Below are 23,715 nucleotides of genomic sequence, written 5' to 3'. Positions count from 1 at the left end.
TAACCTTACCATTCGGCCAGTCTGCTGTATCTATCTATATATATATATATATATATATATATTGTGCACATAGACACATACGCACAATTATCATGTGATAATTGAGGCAGCGTGGTGTGATTAGTTCTGCCAAACATGCAATTTCAAAATTTTTTCTATGCGTTTATTTTCCTACGTCATTATTGTCATTTTAAACAAAATAAACTGTAAATACTAACCTGCTAATTGTTTCTCTTGTACCACGATTAGAAAAGCATAAAATTACATAAAAATACATTTCTAGTTCAAACAGACCTGTCGCCTACTATATACATCTGCAATCGCCCATTATAAACATGATTTATCCGTAACTGTGTGCCGGAGCCTCGTTCATATCTAATTCACTTTATACTAAAAGCCCATAGACATTTGCGTTCTAGTTGGGTGAATTGTCCGCTGACGAGCTTGAGGTCGAAATTGAATTATTTGTTGTATTCGTCGACTTCGTCGTTAATTCTTCCTCAGACAAAACCTGTATGGTCGATTGCGGAACCACAACCGGATGATCATCAGGGTTAAGTGCAGGCACGAGCGGTAAACAGTTCGAGTCCACTTCATAAATTGGTACATTTGGACTATTGCCGTGACCAGTAGTACCAGGGTTACAGGGCAAGCTAGGGGCTACGTTAGGTGGTGCCTGTGATTGCCTTGTACCAACTGTTTCCGTGCCTTGATTTGCACTTGTTGCGGTCACTGTATTGTTATTACTGGGTGTGCTGATTATTGCACTTGGGCCGATTTGATTTAATTCGTCTGTAGTGGTATTGGAGACTGGGTGATTGACCCCTACGATTTGACGAGATGTGGGCTGAACAGCACCTGCTTTAGCAGGCATGGCTGAGCTGTTTATAGAGCTAACCCGCACTAGATGCTGTTGTTGTGATTGTTGCTGAAGATGATGATAATTCTGATACAGCTGTTGATATTGTGCGTTCTGAAGTTTTTGCATATGTATGTGTTGCACCTGAAGATGAGTTGGATACTGCTGTTGTTGAGATGGCTGGTGATTTGAAGTTCTTTGCACGTGGCCTTGTGGGGTATGGTGGAGTTGTTGAATGGCAGTATTATTGCCTGTGCCTGTTGGCGGCGTTGTTCCGGCAGGTGGTAACGATGATAACGGGCCTACCTGCAAATTGTCTGATGGTGACAACCGACGAATTTCCCCACATTCACGCAAATTCTGAGGAACAATTTGACCTCCGTTGCACATGCCCTGAGCCCAACCTGCAGTTCCTGCATGGTGCATAGTAGCTGTAGACTCTCGAGAATAGCCAGTACCCATTAGTGGTGACGCTAAGGATGTTCAAGTTAGAAGAAAGGTAATGACATGTTAGAGATTAGAGGGCGCTAATGCTACGCATACGGTCTTAGGTAGAGGTCATATTAAAATGGACCATTACAAAAATTTCAATGGATTATGACGATCACGCATTTACAGTTCATTACTTCAATATATGCGACTTTTTCGAAAATACATAAAATGTTCGCTACGTTCTCACGGTACAAAAACAGGAGTTATATTAACGGCCTTAGCGCAAATTTGCTGAAGCAAACAATGTCATATTTGTGGTGTAGTAAAAAGGAACAGTAGAAGAAGACAGACGCACGTTTGCAAAAAGTAAGTGCATCCTTCAGTTCATCGAGCACCTCACGCATTTCAGGTCTTTGTTTCTTGTTTTCAGAGGCACATCGGCGACCAAGATTAAGGAACAGCTCCACAATGTCATTCGATCCTGGTTCGTCTCCACCAGTAGGATCCTTGGCTTCAAGCTGTCTTCCAAATGCCTTTAGCGCATCGATGTGACTTGATAGAAACCGATGCCGTCTTGTTTCATCACAAACTCGAAGGTTTGTTGCTAATTCGAGGAGCACCTGTTTAGAAAAGAGTAATTCGACTTATAGATGTTTCCCAATTGAACAAAAATATCAATCAATATATAATTACTTTGTGACCGTCATTTTTAATACTCGTGCAATTTGCTTACCAAACCAAAACTGTATACATCAACCTTCGTCGACAAATGCCGGGACTGGAGGTATTCAAGCGGTAAATAATATCTTGTACCCTGTAAGCGTGACACGTCTCGATGAGTGCATCCCCCATCCGGACCTTCACGGGTTAAACCAAAGTCGCCTAAAAGAGGTTTTTTCGGTAAGTCCCGCACGTATTAACAGCAACATGATTTACAACGATAATTAAAAATCAGTGATGTCAAAAATACTAGCTAAATTGGTGCAGCCCAAATGATGGGCTGTGCCACATATAATGCAATATCGCACTTTTATAGTGACTAATGTTTAACGATATTTACAGCTCCTTCCTTTAATTCCTTAAAATGCCTTTAAAAAAACTGCAACACAATGCAGTCATATGATTTATGGTCACATTCATAGTTAAAGTTGTCTTACCTAGTTTCGGTTGCAAGTTTTCATCGAGCAAAATATTGGCAGGCTTTATGTCTCCATGAACAAGAGGCATATCGGCCGTATGAAGGTAATTTAGGCCGCGTGCAGTCCCAATGGCAATTGAAGCACGCTGATGCCAGGTTAATGGTTTTACTGATGCAAAATTTTGCTGGATTGTTGCAGAAACAGAAAAAGCACATGTCTGAGATCGTTTAAGGTAGATGGACAAAAAAGTAATTTTTAATGCTAATTGAGAATTAACAGAGTTATGCAAAATTATCTTTTAAATCGTATTAACTCACATAACATTCATATGTAACCTTGCCATTTTGGAGTAGCTTCATCAGGTGTCACAGTCATAATAAAGGGAAGAATGACGTAGCTAATACTAACCTTTCTCTTGAGGCGATCATCGAGGCTTCCACCAGACATGAACTCGTATACAATGCACGACTCACTTAGATTGTCAACGGAAACGCCGTACAGAGCGAGAATATGTGGGAAGCGACACTTTTCAAGTACGCGTAGCTCAGTCAACATCTACAATTCGGAACATAGTTAATATGTTAATGTGAGCGCAAAAAATTATTATTGAATGAGTACTTAAAACTTTAATCGGAATTCGGAAAGGGTCATTCAAGCCATTACATATAGCCAGAGTAAGTAATCATTCGTATCTCACCCGGATAAGAAATATAATTCACCTAATTCCTTAGTAGTGCCAAATAGCTCGACAAATGCTGCCTTTTTCTCTATGTAAAATGTACAGATAATGATTTGTTCCCTGGCCTAGGTACAAAAGACAGAGAGAGCGAAAAGTCAAGAAAAAGTATTCAGCTAAAGTAGTTGTCTTACCTTCTTTTCTATCAATATTATAGGATCCTTTTAAAGATTTGTGAATAAGACCATACAAGTAAACCTTAAATTGAGTTCATGAATCGCATGTACATAAATTTACTCATTAATGTAAAGTTAAACGATGCACCTTTTTCTCATGCACATTGTTTAGCACACCTTTATTAGGCTGTACTAAAAACTATGCACAATATGTGTTTGTTGATTTGCAGAAAAAACGATAACTTCATTAGCTCATAAAGGAAGCTATTAGAACTAAAGAAAGCTCAAAATTATGATAATGTAACCGTCAGGCTGAGGCCGACACTCGATCCACTTGAAATAGATTTTACCCTGCTGTGTCCGGTACTACGTAAATTATATTACTCAAACCTTCTTTTTGAAAAAAATAATTAGGTTATGACTGTTGCCGCGCAAAACTTGGTATGCGTATTTTGGGTTCTTGTAATCCAACTCATCGGTCTTGTTAAGAAAATAGTTTGTCATCTGTTTGATTTTTAACTAGCAATCGCATGTAGAGGTAATGACAAACGATTACCAACCGAATAAAGTAAATACAGTGAAATGCAACGTTTCATTAGATTCTGGCTGCACTGGTTAAAACGTGGTAAACGCTGCTTCAAGCGAAAAACAGACCCACACGTTGCAAGAATGATTTCCTTGTACATAGGGGACGAAGAGCTCGTTCCAGGCGATGTAAACCGTATAAACTTGCCGGCGCCTCCCACTTTTCTCAGTCTGTAACACCATTTAATACAAATCCGATCCTGACGGAAAGTGAAGCTTAAGGGCGTTGCGATTGCGTTAGTTGCTTTATAGGAGTCAGCTTCAACCGTTAGGGTGAAATGGGACGCTATCATGTGTCGTAATGAATCAGTCTCACCCAATAGCGTGTCTAAGGTATTGATGCCGTAAAGACAGGTTTGGTTCTGTAAAAAATGCCGCAACCGGTATCCCACATACCGATCGAATAAGAAGGTGCGCCTCGCTTTTCGGTTGTGCTTCTGGATGACGTGATGGTGAAGGAACCTGAAGTAAGCAGATGGGTGCACCTAAGCTATGAACACCTTCTCTAAGATAGTTCAAACTTCAAGCTAGTTGCTAGTGAGGATCGCAGCGTCGCTGCAGGAACACCTTTCATTACCGTAACAAAAAAAGACTATCTATATTGCACTTCTTACTGCATTAGCACTTGTCAAGTAAGTTTTTCCATCTTCGGTGAAAGCTCCGTAGAAACGAAGCAACGAAACAAGAGCTATTTAAAATTCATAGGAAACCTGAAATAAGCATTAATGCCACGCTAAGGCTCATTTCGCGGAGTTTAGATAGCAAGCCTTTGTCCATAAGTAGGGTCACAAATACAGGCGATTTATCATTCTTTCAACTTAGAAACAGAATTGGGAAACGGATACGCATAATAACACTTTGCTCATTTACTTAAGAAGAAAATGAAAGCCGATTCTATACTGGGCACTCTTATGGTTGGGTAAAATTTCAACTTCCATATTAGGAAACAAAGCATGTGCAGTCTCAAAGCAAGTAGAAAAAGTAAAGTGATTGCATGAGACTACTTAAAGATATGCCGTGAGTGAATGGAATATCACGTTAGTGAAAGTAATAGTTGCAATGAATACATGTAACATTAGTCCTGTGCTCTTTTTGTACTTTCTTCTATTAGGTATCTATATCATTTTCTGCAGTGAAAAAGAATACTAGTCTAGACATCCGAGAGCATGCAACTGCCTCTAGAATACAATAGGAGCAAAAGCATAGTTTCAGGCGAAATCTTCTTTGTACTTAGTAGGCTATTTGTAAAACTGTTAAAACAAGCATCGGTCATTGCAGCCAACAACGTGTGTCGACAACTGTCATACAACAAAAACATATGTCGACACTGTTGCTTGGACAGCTGCACTTCTAACTGAAAAAACTGCGATCGCTGATACGGGACGCTGACATTTCTGCCCTATATACGTATACCTATATATATCATATTTTTTCTAATGACATAAAATTTACTAAAACAAGCACATACAATATAAATAAGAAATTGCAATAAGTAGTAGTTTAAGATAATTTCTAGGCTAAGGTGGTTTTTCATAGTGAACTATCTGCTGTTTTAAACAGCGACATATACTATCCGCCAGTGTCCTACGGCACCCAACTTAAACTTATATGACTATATAGACACTACTACTCTGCATGCACGATGGAATTATGGACAGAGGGAGTAGAAGTAATAAATCTACTTCATACAGAGATGTTTAAAAAATCATCCTTAGCGTATCATAATATAATTGTTTTAATTTAATTTTTGCAAGAGAGATTAAATAGAAAAAGAAAGTCGCAAATAAAAATCAGACAGAACGTTTTCATAATGTACAATAGACCATTGCTCAACCACTAGATCGAGCCGAATCACGAAAATGAATAATTGACGACTATTAAAGTAAAAACGCGGTTGTTGTAATTTATGATGACAAGTTCTCCTAACAAATCTAAAAAAAGCAGAGGAGCTAATATGGGAGCTATTCAATTCAATATTTGATTCAGCAGTCAGTTTACCTGTCGTACGTGTTCCCTGTTTCCGGGTTGTGTACTCAGATGGAGCTTTTTTACAGCGACAGTGGTGTCCTTCCAAAGACCTCGATAAACGGTTCCAAAGCCACCTTTGCCGAGCATATTATTTTTAGCGAAGTTTTGAGTAGCTTTTGCTAGCTCGGCATAAGCAATATGCCTAATCGGCTCTAGATCGATATCTAAAATAGAAACGAGTTCAGCATCATACACGATTAATATTGAAAAGTATGAGAGGGGATTATAAACAAATGTTCTATACGAAACCGATTATGCAGTCTCAGTGCGACTTTTTACGCTTGTTAGGTACGATAGATGGTATTTGGCATTTGTTGCGTATTAGTACTTCAGCATAATACAAACCCTTGAAGTTGATCTCAGCATTCATGTTGACATCGTGTAGCTTTACTGGTGATGAATCTTTCTGCGTCACCTGGGGCTTAAGTGAAAGAACCTTGATGCCCGATGACAGGAGTTCTTGATGAAACCGATCGAGCTCCGCCTAAAAATGCATGCAAACGTTTGTATACACAACCCATAATCAATCAGAAGTTACTTTCACCTAAGCTACATTCAAGATTACATATGATGGAGGATTGAATTGTAACTGTTATTAAACAGCTCAGCACCCTTCCTGGCTTTGCGGCACAAGCCGCGGCTGCCTTCGCGATTTTTGCGCCATGCAGCTTCGCGATTTCCTTTGTTCTGTTTGCTGTTGAGGATGGCAGCTTACTGTCGTGGCCCTTGAGGTAACCTTCTTTACAAGGACTATACACGTTGCGACTATCGACTTGTAGCTTTGGCTTCATCAACATTTGTTCCGACTCCTGTAAAATAAACAAGACGTGTAATAACTAAACATACCAAGCTGAAATGGCATGTTTCTGGAGGTTATAATTTGTACTGTCGCCTACATTTCACACGAAGTGGACGTTCATGCGATTAACGAAACAGGCCTCAAACTGCCTGCTTGATAGTTTATCTGTGAGTAAGTATGCGACGAGTATACTTCACCTAGCCTAACAGACTAAGTGACTGAACACTAAGTCCCAGACCACCATTAGTCGACACATGCGTCCAACTATTATTTAATGAGCTCGGCACCCTGGACGCACAGCATATCGTCACATATAACTGAGAGTAGATTTTCGTGTATTTGAATAGAAAAGCGATTTTCTCTTACGTGCGACTTTTACCATATATATTATTGGCTTAAAATTCTGTTTTTATAAACGAAAAAAATAGATTCTCAATTGGACAGGAAGGAACTTAACTGTCTGAGCATATGATTCTCGAAACGCTGAATTAATTTATTCTAAATGTAAACATAAATTACCTAATATCATTTACGTCAGTTCAACTAACTTTAAATTATAAAGCTAATAAAAATTAATTGCATAAATGTTTCTAGTGTGAGTCCAGGCAAATTAATATATAAAACCACGGTCGTATCTGAGCAGTAAGCACTCTGAGCTTGGGGGTCGACATATACGGGACTGTACATAAACCCTACAATGTTTTTGTTTTTCTTTCGATTACAACCTTCATGTTATTGCTTCCACTATTGATTTCATCTTTCGCAGATCATATCACTACTTACATATGGAGGAGCTGATGGCGGTTCGAAATGTCCTGATAGAAGCGTAGAAGATGCATCTCCATTGCTGTTGCCTGCACCCAGTAGACGCCAGTGTCTTGGATCAACTATACATCAAGAATCACCAACATGAGTTAGAGGGATCCCGTTAATTACATACTGGCATTCATTTTGCGAGGGTTATACTGCTTCAAAGAAAAACAAAACAAAAAAATGACTTTTATTTTATTTTGTACAAGTTTACGAGCTCAATGCTCGTACGCTGTACGTAACGTAAAAGCGATTGATTTAGCCAATAGAACGTCGACATCACATTATTCCGACTACTGGGCTTAATGTTCTTACATTTAAAAAAATACGAAGTAGTCGTATGGACAACGGATAGAAACGCGGCCAGACTTCAATAACTTTTAAACTAAAGTATTCTGACATAGTACGTACGAAACGAACTCCTTATGTGTAATTGTTAACAAAAGGAATACAGTACGAAGACCGTTATATTCTAAGCGAGAAAAGGTCATTACAAGCATATGCATGTAAGTTACAGTAAATTGATTATTGTCTCTGCGATTGTTATTTTTTGAAGACCATGACATTATTGTTGTTATTAAGCGAACGTAATATCCAATCCTTATGAGCGTGCAAGTCTCCAAACAAAATTTCATTGGAGCATTGGGTGTCTGTAACTTCGATAGCATTCATTGTTCAACCATTGCGGAAGATTTTACTTCGAGCTGTCAGAAAACTATCTATCTGTGAGAGAACGTTTTCCAGTTTTTGAAACGATCCAAAATTAACTGCGTCATTTATCAACCCTGGCGGCACTACATCCCGCACTAGTAATACATGCAAATTTATATGCGAACGCCTTTGTGCATTGATGTTTTTTGAGGCACAACGAGTATAGCGTCGAATAACGTAAACGCCTAGGTAAAACCTAACCATTGTACCGTATGCTCATCTTCCATATAATTTATATTGAGACATCTATTATGAAGGGGTGGTTCTGTGCTATAAATAACTTGGCATCACATATAGGATCACAATGTGAACAAAAGATAAAGAAGATTTGATATTCAACTCACCATAATCTTTGAGGATGTGCATGCCCTTATAGTACTCCATGGCGTGTAAATACTTGAATAACTGGCTGATACGGCCATTTCGTTCACCGAACTTTTTGAGAACTTCTTCGGAAGGACTGCCTCCGCGCAGGACTGCGTTTGCGAATAGCTTAATGTCGACTGTTTCTATGTCCATCAGACCAGCTGGAAGTGCGACACAGCAATTTATATAAAACCTAAATCCAAAATGCGCAAGTCTATGCCGCGGAGCGAAGATGTTATCTTGTGCTATCGACACATCCTAGCTGCCATTATTCAACCTAAGAGCTTTATACTGTCACAGTAGGCAAAAGTTTAAAACGGACCTACCCAAATGGTCCCATTTTCTGTCAACATCGAGAAGCTTGCATAACTTCGAATGGGCATTATATGGTAGCTCGTGCACGTATCTTCTTCGCCTTTCGGTCGTGTAGTGCGAAGTTGGTGAGGGAGGCATCGATAACCCGCTGGCGTCTAGATGAGGCGTTCGGGAGCTGCGTGGAATTCCGTGCGGAACTTTCGCCATTGCTGTAAAGTATATGTAGAAGCACAGTCAAAACACTTAATACTATTATACTAAAAGACGGACCTAGAGAAAAATAACTTGACTAGCTAAGCGATAGGGCATGAAATGTTTAAAATCTACACGTTCAATTAATCCAGACGGCTTCTCGGAATACCAACATTTCAGTGTTACTATCGAATAGTTACATCCGTAACAAATATGAGTCTATTTTTGAAAAATGCAAATAAATTTTGCAAGCTCGTGTCTCATTTTACTTTAACAAATAAAAATTTGAAATATTAGGTATCGTCTATTTTATTAAATGATGACCTCATGCATTTGTTTGATGATCTGCGAAGTTCAATAACAGTACAAGCAAATGATATTGAATGTAAAACAATATTTTACTTACTTGAAAGTAGGTATTAAAAATAGCAAAGACAGCAAATAATAAAAAGCAAAATAGACTCTTTTTTCACCAAAACAGGTGCGCTTTACAAATATATTCGTACCCCATACATATCTCTATGTCGATCTGTCTTACCCTGTATAATTATCATTTGTATAAAAGGTAATGCTATATCTTGCGTAAACAGCTTATATTAGCTTCAACTCAATGGTATTTATATATGGTACAAGATGGCGGTGTCTTGTGAAGTTGAAGCGCTGATCTCAGCACTTGTCAAGCACAAGCTCCCAGCAGCGGCGAATTCAGCACTGATTATATTCGGCTACCCACGATGGGTGTTGTGGGTATTTAGTAGTACTTTATTAGATAAAAAGAAATTGCAATCATAAAAGGCCGGAGTTCTATTTTATCCTGTTTTACATTTGACCATTTCTACGTTGTACTGCCAAAAATCAATGATATCCAAAGGTGACCGAAACTCATAATCGTTCCATTACCATCTTCATTTTTGAAAATGAATAACATAAAAATATTCTAATCACTATTTAATTTCGTTAGTCGACTCCCTAATCAAGACCTCTGTCCATTCACGAACATCATATTGTCGAATTGCAGTAGGTATTTCCGTATTACACTAATGTGACAAAGAAGTTTGGACTACATCCCAAAAAGTAGTCTACGCACACAGTTCGGTCCAACACTGCTTGAAGCGCTACTGCCTATTGTCTACCAGTGTATTTGGACTAGCAAACTTTACTGAGTCATCAACGCTCACACTGTACTTTATCAAAACGGCGTAAACCGAAGATTGTAAGGTAATTGCCGGCCATCACTTTGTAAGATGAGACGCAAGATGCAAGACGTCATGGGCGACGAATGACGTCTCCAGAGCAGCAGGGTGTATTCTATAATAGTAGGGTAGAACGAAAACAACCAAAAATATGCGCCACAACAACTATGAACCAAGTTAAGCCGAATCCTTTTGTGGAGAACTCAGGCTTTGTTCAGTGCAAAATCTACATACATGAAAAAAAAATATGAACTTACGTAGACTGTCATATCACGAGTGAAAATGATATTATTATACCTTACACAACATTGACATTTCTATTGGAGACAAAGAATATATCCTGCATGAGACTGTTTGATGACACTCGACGTATTCAATATACCATGACCAATGGTGATCTTTTAAGCATCTGCATTTGAAGCCTTGCTAAATTTTTTCAATTTTATTGAGGCCACCTTTACTGCTTACTCAATCATTACTTTTTTTTTTAAAACTAACAACCCTGGAATGGTTTTCCATACAAAGGAAGCACGGTGACATTTATAATACTATATTACTGAATTACGGATTCGTTCGGTATGTACAGTTCGTGAAATACGTAAACAAAAGTAAAGCTCCAGTGTTGATGTTGTCACCCGATCCACTATCATTACCCATTACGATGCTGAACGTATGGTCAGAACGGCTGAACGAAATGCCAAAACGCCAATCGTCCTTGATCTAAATGCCTCTAATTTTACGTCAGACAGCCGGCTCTGAGCATAAACGTATCTACGTTCGTATTTGGCTTCAGACCACTACGTTGCTTTTGCTCAAACACTGATCGACAGTACACATCATCAGAGTTTGCCAATCCGTACTTTTCGCGCCACTCGAAACACTTGTAGCTTTGTCGATGACTATTGTGCTCGACAAACAGTCACATCGTCAAATTTCCTCCATATGATCACATAGAAGAGAACTAACAAAGATCCGCCACTTAATCGGCTTATTATCATATCAAAACTCGATGCACGCCACCTGTTCGTAACCGGTCCATAGAAAGGAGCACCTCACAAAATGTCCGCCACTGTACCCACACGAGGTCTTTGTTCGCTTGATGTGGCTTCTTTTCACGGAGTCTCTACGAAAAATATTGATAAAATAACAAACATCCACCTTAAAACTAATGGCAATTCCAGATGGATGTATCGTAGACATCTGTTTGAATGTTTCTTGCTCGGGGATTTCCCTACAGACAGCAGCGCCACTTCCCGTGTCGACTACCCGCAAAGCCTTGCGATGCGGTTACAGAAAAATTAAATGACATCTCATCGTACAATAAAAATTATATAACAACCTAGTTCAAAGCTTACACCTTCACTGCACTCATCATTTACCGTCTATTATTGAAAGGTTCCTAGTAGAATTTCAAAACAGCGAAAACCTTTTAGCCACATGAAGAAATCAGCTGTGTGTCGCTTGGACTCTGTGCGATTTTGGTGTCCGACTGGGTATCTGTATTTGTGCGTGTGTCTAGCTTTACCTGTCTGCCTCAGTGGCCCTGGTTGAGTACTCTGCTCCGTAGTTTGAACGGAGTGCCTATAGGTCTTTGTTGTTTGTGCTGACGACCCTGCACGCGTCTCCGACTAAATAACGCACGGTCCGCCAAAATACAGCATGGAACACGTGCATTGTAAACATAAACCGACCGTGGCAGATAGATTTCGAAAACATCGAGCGCTCCCCATAGACGAACATCTTAGCTCATTAAAAAGGTGCTACTCTGTACGTGTATAATTAGAAATAGAATTTGTTCAAATTCTAATGATTCAGAGTTGCTGTTGAGTTCTATTTGAGTGAAATAGCATATAAGTTCGTTTGTGAGTCGGCTCTGTGTGGTTTTTTTGTCTAAATTTCTTTTTGTTTACGGTTTGATAAAACGTACAGATATCGTGTTTCGCATAAAGCGGGAATGTTTTAAAGGATATACCGATCACGTAATAGAAAAACGATGACGTTCAAAGACGCCATGGAACATGTGCTAGGTGCAGGAGGACAGAAAAGAAAGAAGAGCTTAGACGATAAAGGAGTTGTTGATTCTGGGAGCAAAATTTCGCCACGACAACATAACAAACGGAGGAGAAGCGCTGGCTTTTTTGATCTAGGTTCTTTTGTTGACAAGGTTAAAGCGCGCGACATCACCATTGCAGAAGGTACGTCGAGGATGTCACGATATGAATAAAAGATATTAGTAATTTTTAAATGCGTTGATTTATCGTTTTTTTTCTGTTGGTCTAAATAAAGCCTCTATAAAGCCCGTTTACTTTCGCCATTTTAATCAGCACAATATTCCGACTATAATAAATGCTTAATAAACAAGAGATCTCCATTTTTTCGGGTAGCCATTTCCTCAGCCTGTAGTAACGTTAACTGAAGAGCTGAGCTGATAGTAAATTAAGAAGGAAAAGATTAATAATGGAAAGAGTTGATGTACCGAATGTTTAGCTTGTACATGTTTTTGATGTGATGAAAAAAAACTATTTTATGTTGGCCAAATACACGTCCTGCACTCTGGTTTAAATAGGTTAGACGCTTAATTTGTCCTTTTCTCCATTTTAGACTTGGCGTGGTTCTCTGAGCGGGCGCAAACCTTTCAGGAAACAAAAGTTTCCATCGATGTTGTACGTGAATATCTTCAGATGTGTGATTGCGACCTGGAACACTTAGTGTCATACCTTGACATATATAGTGAAGATCGGGAGTCCCTGCTCCAAGTCATTCTCGCTCTAGATTATATCTTCATGAGGTTTCAGGAACAGGAAGACGAAACCCCAACAGTAGCCAGTCTTCGCTCAAAAGTCATCATACAGGCACAGAGAGTTTTATCGCAGCAGGGGTCACAACTGGCAAGTCTGCTGACTCACGATGTATGTTACCCTTCCGTTACGTCATAATTTAATACTTAAGCTTATTTTTATAATCCGGGTTTATTTTCATACATACGATTGGCGTTTTATAATGCTTTGTGTTTACTGTTCATCGTTCCAAAAAAACAGGAAATTGTTCAAACCTTTGTTTAACTACATGAGCCAATTTCTACTCTCAGTTCAATCGTAAGTGTGATCCACGGCATCTTACGATTCTTAGTCGCGAAATCATTTTTCGATTACAGTTTTCTGTTGGTGATTGAGCGTCGTTAGCGGTAGCCGTTTTGTGGCTTTCCTCGAGTTGTGGCACACATAGTACATAATAACCTCTGCTAATATCAAATTCTTATGCATGTCATTATTATATTAATTAGAATTTCTAATAAACTGGCAAGCGATGCGAAGTTGGTAGTGCGACCGTTTTACCATCTAAGATTTGACCTCAAAATTCTTCATATACTATGCTTTCACATGTTTTAGGGTAAAGGCTTTATTTTAGTCCTTGTGCTTATAATGTTCCAGCGATTATGCAGTAGTAACACGGTTCCTGTGTAACCGGATAGAGCCAGAGGTAGCCTCAATTCGAATCGGGGCATAAGCACACTCTGGTTCTCCACCAAATATCCGATTAACGGAAAAACCGACCAATATAGCTATTTCTTTTCGTCAAATCCCTTCAGATTGTTCGTATTGAGTTTCCTACCCTGCCAGGCCATTAAGGCAATGCTAAACGACTTTACGGAGGCCTGTCATAAAAAAAAAACAGCTAGAAGTTGGCTACGGAGAAAGTAGTTATAGCGTCTTTTATTTTTTCAGGGCGATCCAGTCGTCATGAAGCCTGTCCTCAAGCTCTTCACCTCAATGGTACTTGCCGGACCTGAGGTGGCGGATGTATTCGTGCAGTCGATCGATCTTTCGTTCCTCAATGGGTGCTTCACTCGCGTGCGAATAAGGGAAACGATTTCGGTATTTGTCCGCGCCAATAAAGACTATACGAATAATGCACATTATTGAATAGCATCATAGCTGCGTTACAAAGATCTTCACTTATAATGCAAACAGAGATAAAAATATATGGTAGCCAACTCCATTGCACTTGGTTATAAAAAAAAAAAACATTGTGCAGTTAGGCGATAACTGTTCGTCTGCTACGGACATCTTTACTATATCTAACGCAGTCGGCCTCGAGTCAAAATCCGGTGCTTATATTCAAGTGTCCCGTAGCGACCTATCGAAAAACAAATTGTAATTTACCATTTGTTTAATTGATTAGGGCAATATCATAAATGAGTAAGGCAGTATCTTTAAATGTTGAGAGCTATCGAATCGCGCAGAACAAACTTCGCTGCTAAGGTTTTTGCCCTCTACGATGGCACTCTCACCCGCCAAAATTCTAGACGATTAATGTCCAGCAAATGTGCGTGTATTTAGATAGCAGACGATCGAATTAACTTGTATCATATTCATCCGCAGATTCGCACTTGTGCTCAGTATCTTCTGATCGCTCTGCTTGTCATCTCGAAGCGAACAACACTGTGGCGTCTCCTAGAACAACAGTCTATTTTTCCTTGGGCGTTCGCCGGTCTCGTTCATGATCGACCTACTGATGTGATCGGATTTCTCGAAACAATTCTAGAGCGAGTTGTCAACAACAGCTCACTCAGCAAAAGTCTCAAAATTAATATTCTCAATAAGACCACACTCACACCCGTCCTATCCTTGTTGATTTGGAAGGGGCAACTCGAATGGAGAGGCAAAGAATGGAGTCGAATGTAAGCGGAAACAATTACCATGCAGCTATTTAGCTTTTACGAAATCCTTTCGATGACGTTAGTTTTCGTTACTTAATGACAGGAGCTATATTCGTTCAGTTATCGTTAAGCGATAGTTATATTTAGTAATCTCGCAACGTACATATTGCGGTATTTCTGATGAACTTTAGAATACCTCCTGTACAGATCTTCGTGTCTAAATCTAATAATAGTATAACTGACGCTTTTGTTTGAATTGTAGATTTCTGTATACAAAGAAAGCCAAGGACGCAAATACGGCTGAGTTAATTCGGGGCAACGAGCTGATTGTAGCCACTCCGGCTGAACAAAAGAACGTCAGAGCATGCGCCGCCAAAGTGCTGTCTGCGATCTTTTTCAATAGCAAACAGGTTTGTCAATAACACAGTAGAACGTGCGTCAGGTACAAATTTGGATGTTTAGATGAAAATTCATAAGCTATTTGTGGCTAGCTGAGAAAGGATTTGCCAAGAACATAAATTAAATAGGCTTATTTTTTTTAATTGAACAATTAACAACTATCAAAGGTAGGACCATATTTTAACTATCTGCACCTGGACCAAATTTTTCTCCTTTTTTTATGTTGTATAGGGCATCTCGTTTCGAGACCCCCGTCTAGGTCTCGGTGAACGCAATTGTAATTTCATTGTGACTCAAGTCGTCAGCAGTTGTCCTCAAGTGTTCTCCGAACCTCAAGGAGCGGATTTCATGGCGGACTTGCTGACCGCACTACCCGACCAGATTAAATATATTGTGGTTGACCGTTATTTCAACTTCAGGGCACCCAGACTTTCTCGGACATACTGCAACTTCTACCGAGCGCTTTCTAAGGTAGGTCAGCGGGATTTTCGAATAGGAGAAAAAAAATATTTGAGAAACCGATGCCGTATACGAATTTGACGGTTTAACGGACGCACTTTAACCGAGTTACATAATTGAAGCGCACTAATTTGTAAATGTGACTAATTCAAGCTTAACCTGACATAAGTGGTGGTATTTGTTTGCAGATAGTTACTCAGCTAGACTTCAGCCAGCTCGTTGCTAAACTGGAGCCCACATCTGCCGACCAGTATATCGATCTGGTGAACCATTTCTGCTTGTTTTTATTTGTTCCGAATAATTTTGCGGACTACAAGCTGACGCCAATCTATGCCGTGCTAACGTTCATTAATGCGATGCTCAAAAAGCTGATTGAGTTTATGGCTTCTATAAGCCGAGAGAAGAGGCGTGTGTTAATACCGTTCATTAAGGATCACATCATGCAGCCATGTATGTTTGTAAGGTTCGTACTGCGGCAAGCTTTCTGAGTGAAATATTCTTGTTTATTTTTCTAGATGGATAGATAAAGATAAGTAAATCTCATATAAGCCTAAAGTTCCCTTATTTTGTATTACAGCAGTGCATTATAGGAAAATATAAATATTTTTAACGAGAAATTTTACTGAATTTCTGGTGTTGTATCTTGCAGTCTTCTGAAATGCGAGTTCGATGCAAAGCAGATTGCAGATCTTACCGAGTACACGGGAGCTGATGTTGCTGACTTCACACTGTCGTTGCTCGAGACCACGGATTTGCTTACATCGCCAATCCTTGGCTACATTTCGGCTAACATCGGTTGGGGTTTATTGGCCGATGTCGATGCCTTTATTAAAGGCAAGGTGTCACCTGTTAAGAAGTTGAAAATCTATTTACGTCTCATCGGCATGGTGTTAAGTTTCCAGCCAAATTTTGAAAATGAACTTGTCAAAACGGATATGGAGCCAATGCGTCTTCTATTTGGACTTTTGGCTGAAGCCTCAACTACCAGCTCGTTTCAAGTCGAGCTTTTATCACACGCAATTAATGTGCTCGAAAAATTCCCAAGATTTGCCAAGTATGGCGCTGAACTGGAATTATGGGTATCCACTGTACTTTCCTCAGATCAGCCGGATCTAAATCACGCGTATTCAATGGCTTTATGTGATGCTCTACGAGACAGTATCATTAAGGGAGGCGTACTTGAGAACGAAATTCATGAGATGGTTTTTGATGGGCAGCAAGGAATTCTAGACCCTTCGCGATGCTTCAGCCCAATCTCCGCAAACATTGTCTCGCTAGATCATGATAAATACCCTGTGTTTACGGCGGTTATGCGGGAGATCTTGCATAGACAAGCAAATTATGCTGCATACATTACATTTCTACAAAAGCATGGAAAGAATCGGCTTGATACCCACTTTACGCACTATATGAATTTCCTTTTGAAAGGCGAGAAGCCGTTTGTGAATACGGGTTCGCTGAATGTGAACAAGTTCTCGTCAGAATTGGCCATGCAACTAGAGAGCGCTTTTGTGGCTTCAATGACAGGAGGACACCCTAAGTCGCTGGAACGAATGCTGGTGAAGATCAAGTTTTCGGATAAGGATGCTGTCAATGTGTCCTTGCTGAACCAACTCATCTTCATTGTTCGTTGGTGCCAAGATCATGATCAGACTTTGTTCATAAACCCGGTTGCAACTTGTTTACGGTACCTGACTGAAGCTTGTGACCCGCTCACTCTAAGCCGGCTGGCTGATTTTATATCGTCGGACGTAATTCAAAAGCGATTCTGCGTGCGGAGCGATTTAGAAGTGACACTAATGGTCCTTGTCGTAATTAAGCGTGTCTTGCAAGCTAAAGTAGATGTTGGCTTTGACTTGATATCCTTCAAAGACCGCTCGCTAGCTGCAGTACTTAACGGTATCCTCGATGTGGTGCCGTTTATTGAAGCTTTTGGTGACATGTCTACCGGTGAAGACGTGGCGTCATTAATCGAATTCATCTGCAACACTGGGAAGGCTGCGAAGCAATCGCTATATTCCGTGATCTCCCTGTTACCTCATAAAGGATGTAAGTTATCGACGGAGAGCACGAAGCAACTAGTCGAATTAGCCCATCAGGACGCTGAGATGCGCTCCCCAATAGAGGCTTTTTTCAAGCGAAACCTTATGCATGCGTCAGCCATCGAGATGACCTCGCTCTATCGACTCATCGAGGTTGAGGAGCCCATTTCGCTGACAATATTGATGGCGAACCCATGTTTCGTTCGTGCAATAGGAAAAAAACTCAGGAGTGTTGGTGATCTTAAAGGTGAGCGGGAATGGGCAAAAAGACCTACTAAAATTCAGATATAGTTAGTGAAAATATGTCGCTAAATTAATATTTGTGATATTTCTACTAAATTGATATTTACGTTCGGCCTCGAGTTATATAAGCAGGTAATAAGAAAACAATCTTTTCGGTGTTCTTAGCTCGATTTCTACGCCCTTCTATTTACAATAAGATTTTTGATCGATAAAGTCCTTTGATAACTATAATAGTAGAGGAACCTAAATAAAACTTTAGGTCGCTTAACAAACTCTTATGGGATATTTTGATATCATCCTATATGATGATGATCCTATAATATCACCAGTATCATCCAGACACTTGTGTATTTATTACAGTTCCAAATCTCTTCATAGTATTTCAAACCTATCGGATAATGCATATACATTTAAGGATGTCTAACTTACTTAACTCACATACAGGATCAGATTGTGTGTACTCGCTGGAGCTTCTGCGAATCATTGCCCATGAAGACCACGAAAACCCGTCAAAAGAGACTTCAGGCTTTATCTATCGTTCGTTATTAGCCAGTCTTAAGAAATATCTTCAAAAAGGCGAACTGCAGAACGAAGCAACCGTTGTTGCTCTTGTTCAGGCTCTCCTTGATCATCTGCAACACGCTGTAAGTGCCAATGCAAAACCTATTTTCCTACCAGGTTCGCATATGTATATACTTTAAAACGAATATTGGTTTTTCATACGAGACTAACTTGTTCCAGGTCTTCATCTTCTCCAAGGATTACGTAAAGTTGCTGAAGACAGTTTTGCCATTCGTCGATAAAGTAAGCGTTCTGTTGTTGGTTGTGATTAATGCTGTTCTTGAGTTTGGAGATTTCTCGGAGGATGCCCTTATTGCAGCCTTAAAATGTCTAACGAAGCTGACTACACGCCTCGATACACCTACTGGTGAGCATGCTATAAGGATGTTGATGATTAAAACACCTGGTCCTAAAACGCGAGAGCAAACCGGTGTTGAAATGACATATATTTAGATGTATCCAGCATTGCTCGAGAAACATTAAATATAGCACAAATAACGCTAATCTTACGCTATTAACGCACAGTACGACTCGTTACCTGCATTACAATTTTAAAAGAGATAAGCATCCTTATATTAGGAAGGGGACAGTATACATACGACGCTTTCACTTGTCTTCTCTGTATTGTGAAATCCTTTCAGAAACTTACATGTCCCGCTCGTGTGTTGTCCTCGAAAAGCAGTCAGAGTCAGCCTGGAAAAGCGTTTGGCTGAGAGAGAACTTTGAACAAGTTCTTAAAAGCCTTTTAAAGCGGGGTTTTACTTCTGCTGGCACACCTCTGCGAGTGTTGCGCATCCTCTGCTCGAAAGTGTTCGTATTCGCTTCTCCGGCGGTAACTGCGCTTCAAGCAACTGAGATGGTCTTCGGCCATTCGAAGTTCTTGCCCACGTTAACTGGCAAGGACTCGTTACTCAAACAAGAATTAGTGCAGCTACTTATAACTCTGGTAGAAGTAGATGGGCCAAATGTATGTAAAACGCCACATATTCCAATATTGTTGTCAGGATATGATGCTAGTTTGTCCCTTAGTGATCAACGCCTATACCATTTACTAAGCTTGTACGAAAAGAATAGAGCCAATCTTGCCCGATTCCAACCTCTCATCTGGGGTGAAGCTGCGCCCTCGTTCTATTCGGTCGACAAAGGTACATCGGGTGTGTCGGTACTCAAGAACGCTACAATTAATCAGGTTTTGGCACAGATCTCACAACAGCGTCTATTAGCCAGTGTCGGATGTATACCGCAGGCTTCGTTAGCTCTCGATCCGGCCGTTATCGTTCAGGTGGACCAAGGAGCGGAAATTTATGATCCGCGTTTTGTACAAACGAGTATCTTGCATATACTGGACGAGTTGAGTGAAGTTCAAACGATTCGTCTTATCGAAGAAAAGATCCAGCTACTGTCTATTGCTACACTCTCGGCGAAGTGTGATCAACTTCGCGCGTTAGGATATACGGTATGTGTTTTTAAAGAGTCGTTTTTATTCTAATCACTAGAATCTCTAGATTCCTTTAGGAGAAATCGTTGAACGTGATTAGATAGTCTGTACTCTTCACCTTGTCGTCTTGTTAGAACTGATTGGCACTATAACTTATTACATTCTTCTTAATGCGCATACATCTCTCATTTACAGTTTCTGAGTCGTATCTACAAGAAGATGGAGCGAGTTAGCTCACACCCTGTTGTCCTGTATATGATGGCTATACTGGATCTGCTGCGTAATTCGCTGGGTACTGAAGGTGTACGCCGACTTAATTCGTTAACTGTTGGTTACCTAATCCGGTGCTGTGAAGTAGTCATTAGTGATCCCAGTAAGTATTACAAAAAAGCAAAATACTAGTTCGATTGCTTAGTTCGGATTTATTCAATTTCGATTAGTCTAGCGCTTCTCTTGCCGCGTAAAACCGAGGTTCGATTTCGTTCACTAGAGTGTTTGCGAAAGCGGAATAAACTCGACGGTAGTCTCTGATTAATAAGAGCAACCGAAAAGTTCGGTTGCTCTTATTAATCATAGCCGTCGGCATAAACGGGGGGTCTTGAGTATAGAAGTCGTCACTAAACGTATTAAACTCTATTTTCAGACCACCCGTTGTATAACCAGTTAATACGTAACTCTCTGGCTCGTCCCGCCTTTAATATTCATCGATTGCCTTCACTTTTTGGCCATTATATCAGTTCGTCCATGGCTTCCCGCGAGCGTCGCATCTGGATCGAAGCTGTTCTTACTGATTTCGTTCAAGACTCTCGCGATATGGAGCTGCTGTACTCGCAGGGTCTCTTCGACAACATTATCATGTTCTCGCAGTCTCGTCTTTGTAGCGAGGACGAACTGGTAAGAGTTGAGCTAAGAACCATTAGAGCTGGTCAGGAGTGAGGCACTCAAATTTATAAAGGTTATATATAAACGAAGGCTTGCACTGACTGGCGTCGTTTGTCCGTATGTGCAAAACGGTACAAAAATAGAAGAAAAATTCTAAAATGAGATGATTTTTCTTCAGAGAAAAATTTAGGAGGAGTTTTTCTGATCCAGGCAATTCCCACGGCATTTAATTAGGGAAACTATTAGATTCATGCAGTCTAATTAGATAAAATGTCTTTGGCGTTGCATTTTTAGGTGATAATTCTACGCATGTTCAAAAAATGGATCGCAAACGGTCGTTTCAGAAGGTATAATCTAATTGCGTTCTGGTTAACTCAATTACTCCAGTGCGCCGATTCAGTAAGTATTATTAATGAGACTGATTTCAAGATTATTATGACAGCGTCCACTTAAAACATATTTAGTACCGTCATGATGTGAATGGTAATAATAACAGACTCCATTCGTTTTTAATTAATTTTCAACTTTTCTTCTGTTCACTATCAGGTAAAAACTCGTTTAATGTTCGTTAGTCTTGGCATAAAGGCTAACGTATTAAGTTCTGGCCAATCGAGCTATTTGTTTAAAATGGAACAACAAAAGAATCACGATGCAGGCTTCATCAGCTATGTTTATTCCACACTGAGCAAGATGGGCATTAATCTGTATTTGTTCAGATAGATAAATAGACCCGCTGGATCCAGGCTACTGCGTCTATCTTAAACCACGTTCATGTTTAGGTCATACCTAGAGGGAACAACAATCTTACTCATTCCATCTATGGCTTCACAGAGATCGCCCGTAGTCAGTGCGGTACTAGATGTAATATCTACGCTTACACAACGTCTGGCTACGCATTCGATTCGAGAGAAAGAAATGCTTCTTCCGAACGAGTTAATCCATTTGCACATCCAGCTACTTCAGTGCATTTCGGATGTTTCTTCATGGCGACTTCGAACGTTTGCTACATCACTATCTCAAGCTTTAGCTTTGCCAGGACTCGGTACCGCAACGTGTATAGCTGAACACACAGCGTTTACTTTATTAGAAATGCTCAAAGAAGTCCGAAGTAAGGCTGAATCTGAAAACATCGACGATGAAGAAACAGCAAATGTCAACTGCAGCGAAGAACAGGTCATTGCAGTTTTGCGAAAGTGGACCCCTTTAAACAATGTGTGGACAAATTTACATATGCAGAAACTGTCCCTGGATGAGTTTTGGCTCGATGTCGTGGAGCTTATATTTAGCCGCGATCATTCATTACCTAATGGTGATGCTATTAAGGAAAGTATATTATCACTAGAAATGTTACACCGGTCATTGAGTCGTCTGCCACGGCTTAGTCGCCAGTTAGAGAGATCCAACGTCCTTCATTCTGTATGTATGGCAATGATACGTTGCACGGACGATGCGCCTCTACTGGTTATTCAGCTGTTTGCGTTGCTGAAAAAATCAGCCAACGTACTTCCATTACTAAGCAGCACCGAGTATAAGGAAGCCGCAAAGAAAATCAGATCTTTAAGTGATGGTATGTTTACAGCATCTGTTAGTTGTCAATGCTCTCGCAATATCATTGGACAATATATTTACATTATATTTGGGACTAATGTGAGTTTAATATAGGTTTGACTGCTCTATTCTTAGAAGTGTTTTGCCGGAGAGCGACAGGACTATTATCTTTGCAAAAACCTATGTGCGATAATTAATCAGATCTCTTACTGATATCGATCATTAGGCTGTTGAATAGATAGTGTGAAGGCCTTAGTAAGCCATCTGAATTGAGCTTAAAATTTGTTTATTGCCGTTTATCGTTAATTATATACAGGGTGGTGCAAAAATCTGCTGGTCTTAATACTTGCACATTTTTCCCATATATATGCACAGCCAATATATATATATATATATATATATATATTGCTTTATGAGACTACCCGAGTTTTCAAAAGTCAAAATTAACTCATTACGATTATCCTGTACTTATTGCGATTTGAATTTTTAGAGATGCAGGCACGTGGATGCGTTGCTTTAATCCAGGAAGCATGGCTGGACATCGAGAAGCCTCGGACATTTTTGCTACTTTTCTGATTGGATGAATTATAGTAAATATCAATTTATGTTAATAGTCAGCAGCTAAGTTTCAAGTTAATGTAATAAACTATTCTGCAAATTAGCCATATGAATTGACGGTCGCAAAATGTGTCCTCTATCTTCGTAAGTTGAATTTCCTTTCTTTCATATCATTTCTCTTTGTTTTTCTTTTCCTAAATAGATTCTACCTAAAATTCTGAAATGACATAGTACATAGCACAAGACAGCAGCGGCAGGAAAATATAGAACAAAACCAGTCCTTAAACTCTCAAGTCGGTACGCACGACATTATTTCTCCGCAGCCCGTAGAAGGTAGTTAAACAACTATACTTACTGGCATAGACTTTTCATCATGTCGAATCGCGGATAGTGTTTTGCTCAATACAGCGTTTTGGCGCACTAAACACATTAGCCTCTTATATATTTTTCCCACTGGTTTATCTATGATAAAAAAAAAGGCACGGATACACGGCGTCATTCTGTTTAGTTCACGTTGTTTTACAAATGATCGCACATAAGTAATTTGATTCGATGGATGAGTCAGCCATTTTTTCCTCGATTGACTTCAGCACCAGTGGTGAAGATTTTCTCGCCCGAAAAGAATCGAAGATGGCTGGACAGTT

General features: G+C 39.8%; 2 protein-coding genes and 1 long non-coding RNA gene across 5 annotated transcripts; 2 read left to right on the top strand and 1 right to left on the bottom strand.

Annotated features, from left to right (window-relative positions):
* Positions 1–136: 136 nt before the first annotated feature.
* LOC111261031 (serine/threonine-protein kinase pelle) lies at positions 137–11,757 on the bottom strand. 3 transcript variants are annotated; one of them, XM_022834209.2, is made up of 13 exons: positions 11,708–11,757; positions 8,908–9,105; positions 8,560–8,742; positions 7,478–7,581; positions 6,507–6,704; positions 6,241–6,379; positions 5,866–6,059; positions 4,264–4,329; positions 2,839–2,985; positions 2,449–2,614; positions 2,025–2,173; positions 1,647–1,911; positions 137–1,332 (listed from the first exon to the last, which is right to left on the bottom strand). In XM_022834209.2, exons 1-13 carry the CDS (start codon positions 11,718–11,720, stop codon positions 416–418), a joined length of 2,739 nt encoding a protein of 912 aa, XP_022689944.2. In that variant the 5' UTR covers positions 11,721–11,757; the 3' UTR covers positions 137–415. The 3 variants fall into 3 exon arrangements, with proteins under 3 accessions (XP_022689944.2, XP_086824669.1, XP_022689945.2); XM_086968543.1 differs by lacking the exon at positions 11,708–11,757 and adding an exon at positions 10,935–11,682; XM_022834210.2 differs by lacking the exon at positions 4,264–4,329.
* LOC147753412 (uncharacterized) lies at positions 2,090–8,064 on the top strand. The gene is made up of 2 exons (XR_015311328.1): positions 2,090–2,191; positions 7,461–8,064. It is a non-coding gene; the product is annotated as an uncharacterized LOC147753412 (long non-coding RNA).
* A 180-nt stretch (positions 11,758–11,937) lies between the features above and the next one.
* Positions 11,938–23,188, top strand: LOC111261030 (uncharacterized). Its single transcript, XM_022834205.2, has 17 exons — positions 11,938–12,038; positions 12,211–12,476; positions 12,883–13,190; positions 14,007–14,156; positions 14,664–14,962; positions 15,204–15,351; positions 15,572–15,811; positions 15,988–16,262; positions 16,449–18,088; positions 18,529–18,728; positions 18,826–19,012; positions 19,287–20,101; positions 20,279–20,456; positions 20,727–20,977; positions 21,260–21,364; positions 21,797–22,532; positions 23,004–23,188. The coding sequence occupies exons 2-17, from the start codon at positions 12,275–12,277 to the stop codon at positions 23,087–23,089; spliced, it is 5,820 nt and encodes a 1,939-aa protein (XP_022689940.1). The 5' UTR covers positions 11,938–12,038; positions 12,211–12,274; the 3' UTR covers positions 23,090–23,188.
* The last annotated feature ends 527 nt before the right edge of the window (positions 23,189–23,715 follow it).

This window comes from Varroa jacobsoni, unplaced genomic scaffold (genome assembly GCF_002532875.2).
Source record: "Varroa jacobsoni isolate VJ856 unplaced genomic scaffold, vjacob_1.0 scaffold_512, whole genome shotgun sequence".
In the NCBI taxonomy this organism is placed as follows: Eukaryota; Metazoa; Arthropoda; class Arachnida; order Mesostigmata; family Varroidae; genus Varroa; species Varroa jacobsoni.
The sequence above is the reverse complement of the archived record's forward strand: the minus strand, read 5'-3'. Positions and strand labels throughout refer to the sequence as shown.

Bases quoted from the DNA above. Each gene is read 5' to 3' on its own strand.
- LOC111261031 (XM_022834209.2), bottom strand. The intron at 4,330-5,865 runs GTAAACTGACTG...TGCTTACTTCAG, and splicing joins ACAGGGAACACGTACGACAG to GTTCCTTCACCATCACGTCA. The intron at 1,333-1,646 runs GTGCGTCTGTCT...GAACATCCTTAG, and splicing joins TGCACTTACTTTTTGCAAAC to CGTCACCACTAATGGGTACT.
- LOC111261030 (XM_022834205.2), top strand. From the start codon at position 12,275: ATGACGTTCAAAGACGCCATGGAACATGTGCTAGGTGCAGGAGGACAG. The intron at 21,365-21,796 runs GTAAGTATTATT...ATGGCTTCACAG, and splicing joins TACTCCAGTGCGCCGATTCA to AGATCGCCCGTAGTCAGTGC. The intron at 22,533-23,003 runs GTATGTTTACAG...TTGAATTTTTAG, and splicing joins AATCAGATCTTTAAGTGATG to AGATGCAGGCACGTGGATGC.